At 39.9% G+C, this 2,136-nt stretch overlaps 1 protein-coding gene across 1 annotated transcript; it reads right to left on the reverse strand.

The window, feature by feature from the left end:
• Positions 1 to 758: 758 nt before the first annotated feature.
• Positions 759 to 1,697, reverse strand: LOC133763964 (olfactory receptor 10D3). The gene has a single exon (XM_062197638.1). The coding sequence runs from the start codon at positions 1,695 to 1,697 to the stop codon at positions 759 to 761; it is 939 nt and encodes a 312-aa protein (XP_062053622.1).
• Between the last annotated feature and the right edge of the window lie 439 nt (positions 1,698 to 2,136).

Raw genomic sequence — 2,136 nt, forward strand, 5'->3', positions numbered from 1 at the left:
AGGTTGAGGTTTAGGTATTGAAGAAAATCTAGCAACACTACTAAAGTTATGAATAGAAAAATCAACATAGATCTTGGCTTTCGAATTAGGACTACAGCATGGATATGATGTGGTCCAGAGGCTTTCACTTCCAATCTTTTTCCAGTGGACTCTTACCCAGAAGTCTAACACATAGACAGATAAAATGGAATTTCTCATCAACTGTAATTCACACAGAAGCTTTCCAATAAATTCACTGGAGCCCTGGGGGACTCTTTTTAGACAAATTCTGAGGTATCTCCTTTCCAGACAGTTTGGAGTAGAAAAGAAAACTTTTTATCCTGACTCTACTATTTGATCCAAAAATAATAAAAGAAAGATGATTATCTTACTCTGTCACTCAATTATCTTAAAATCCTTTTTTTTTTTCCTATCCGTTGCTTTATTCTGCCTTAGTATAAAGAACAGGAAACCAAGAATAGTAGATGAAATTCTTTGGTCAAAAGACCCTCCTACCAGTGACAGTATTCTCCATAAAATAAAAGTAAATAATAATAAGCAAGATTACTACATTATTTGAAAAATAGGTAGAGAGGAAGAACCCATAAAAACAAGAAAATAAAATACACAGAAATATAATTTAATATATTAAAGTGGTCCACTCAATTCAGTGTGTTCTGAAAATCCCAAATTGTTGTTCCATATGAGGATTCCAGAAGAAATTTTACTTGTTGAAGCACAAAGCATCCCAGGGTCATATGCCCCTCAATCTGTTCTTACTAGCTTTTGGAGATAGAGTCTCTCCTGTGCAATATTGTTTTTAGGACTGCTTTTACTTCTTTATTCCTCAAAGTATAGATCAAAGGGTTCAGCATTGGTCCTACCAAGTTCATCAGAATTTGCACCACAGTTCCCAACATGGGGTTGGGTGTGGGCTGCAGGTAGACAGTAATAATGGGCCCGTAGGCACAGAGGATGGCGATGAGATGGGCACTACAGGTAGAGAATGCATGGTGGCGTCCCTCAGTTGTGTGAATACTCAAGATAGCAACTGTGATTCGAAAGTAGGACACAAGGATTAGGAGAAAACAGAGAAGAGATACAAGGCCAACATTGGTAAAACTCACCCTCTGTGCCATGGATGTATCAGCAGAGGCCAAGGGCAAGAGTGCTGGGATATCACAGAAGAAGTGATCCACATTATTGGGGCCACAGTAGGGCAATGTGAAGGTGAGAAAAGTCAAGATACTGGAATGGATGCACCCTAACAGCCACGTGCCCACAGCAAGGGCTACACAGATTCTAGGGTTCATGATGGTTGTGTACCGCAGAGGATAACAAATGGCAGCAAAACGGTCATAGGCCATCACAGTATACAAAAAGCACTCGATGCTTCCAAGGAAATGGAAGAAGAAGAGCTGGAAGACACAGTCTTTGTAGGAGATGAGTCGACTCAGTCCCATAAGGTACAGCAGCATTTTGGGACACGTCACAGAGGAGAAACCCATGTCAAACACGGACAAGTTCCCCAGGAAGAAATACATGGGTGTGTGAAGACGAGTAGAAGAAATGACAGCCACGAGGATAGATAAATTTCCCAGCAGAGTGCAGACATAGAAAGGCAAGAATAAGACAAATAGCATAGTCTCCAGGCCCTCTGTGTGTGGGATTCCCAACAGGATGAACTCAGTAACCACCGAGCAGTTATTCACCTCCATGAGAGCCAGTCCTGAGCAAGGAAGAGGAAGCAGAGGTGGTGGAAGAAGGCTTGCTGTCAAGTCAATAGAATGGCTTGCTGTCAAGAAGTGAACATACTGCGAAAATGAAATTTAGAGTGATTGTGGTTTGATTCTAGGCTATAGAAAGATGGTTTGTGATCCAGATTACAGCATTTTATAATTGGAATGTAACTGTCATAGACAACTTAGTTTCTGTGTCAACTGCTTTTGCTGTATTGATTCCAGTTGAGATTTTCCTTTATTAAAGCAATATTTTGAAAAGTATGTTAGAATTAAGCTTTTCAAGGGGAAGAACAGTGCCTACATGAACATATGCTGCTCCTCTCTTAGGTGAAGAAATAGCAAGTCTTAGAATCATTTAAAGGCATTTCATATCTCTGAAGATAATTGCAGCAACTTAAGAATCAATATTTTTGGG

This window comes from Lepus europaeus, chromosome 7 (assembly GCF_033115175.1).
Source record: "Lepus europaeus isolate LE1 chromosome 7, mLepTim1.pri, whole genome shotgun sequence".
NCBI classification, from domain to species: domain Eukaryota; kingdom Metazoa; phylum Chordata; class Mammalia; order Lagomorpha; family Leporidae; genus Lepus; species Lepus europaeus.

Coding starts and splice junctions, on each gene's coding strand:
- LOC133763964 (XM_062197638.1), bottom strand. CDS start 1,697: ATGGAGGTGAATAACTGCTCGGTGGTTACTGAGTTCATCCTGTTGGGA.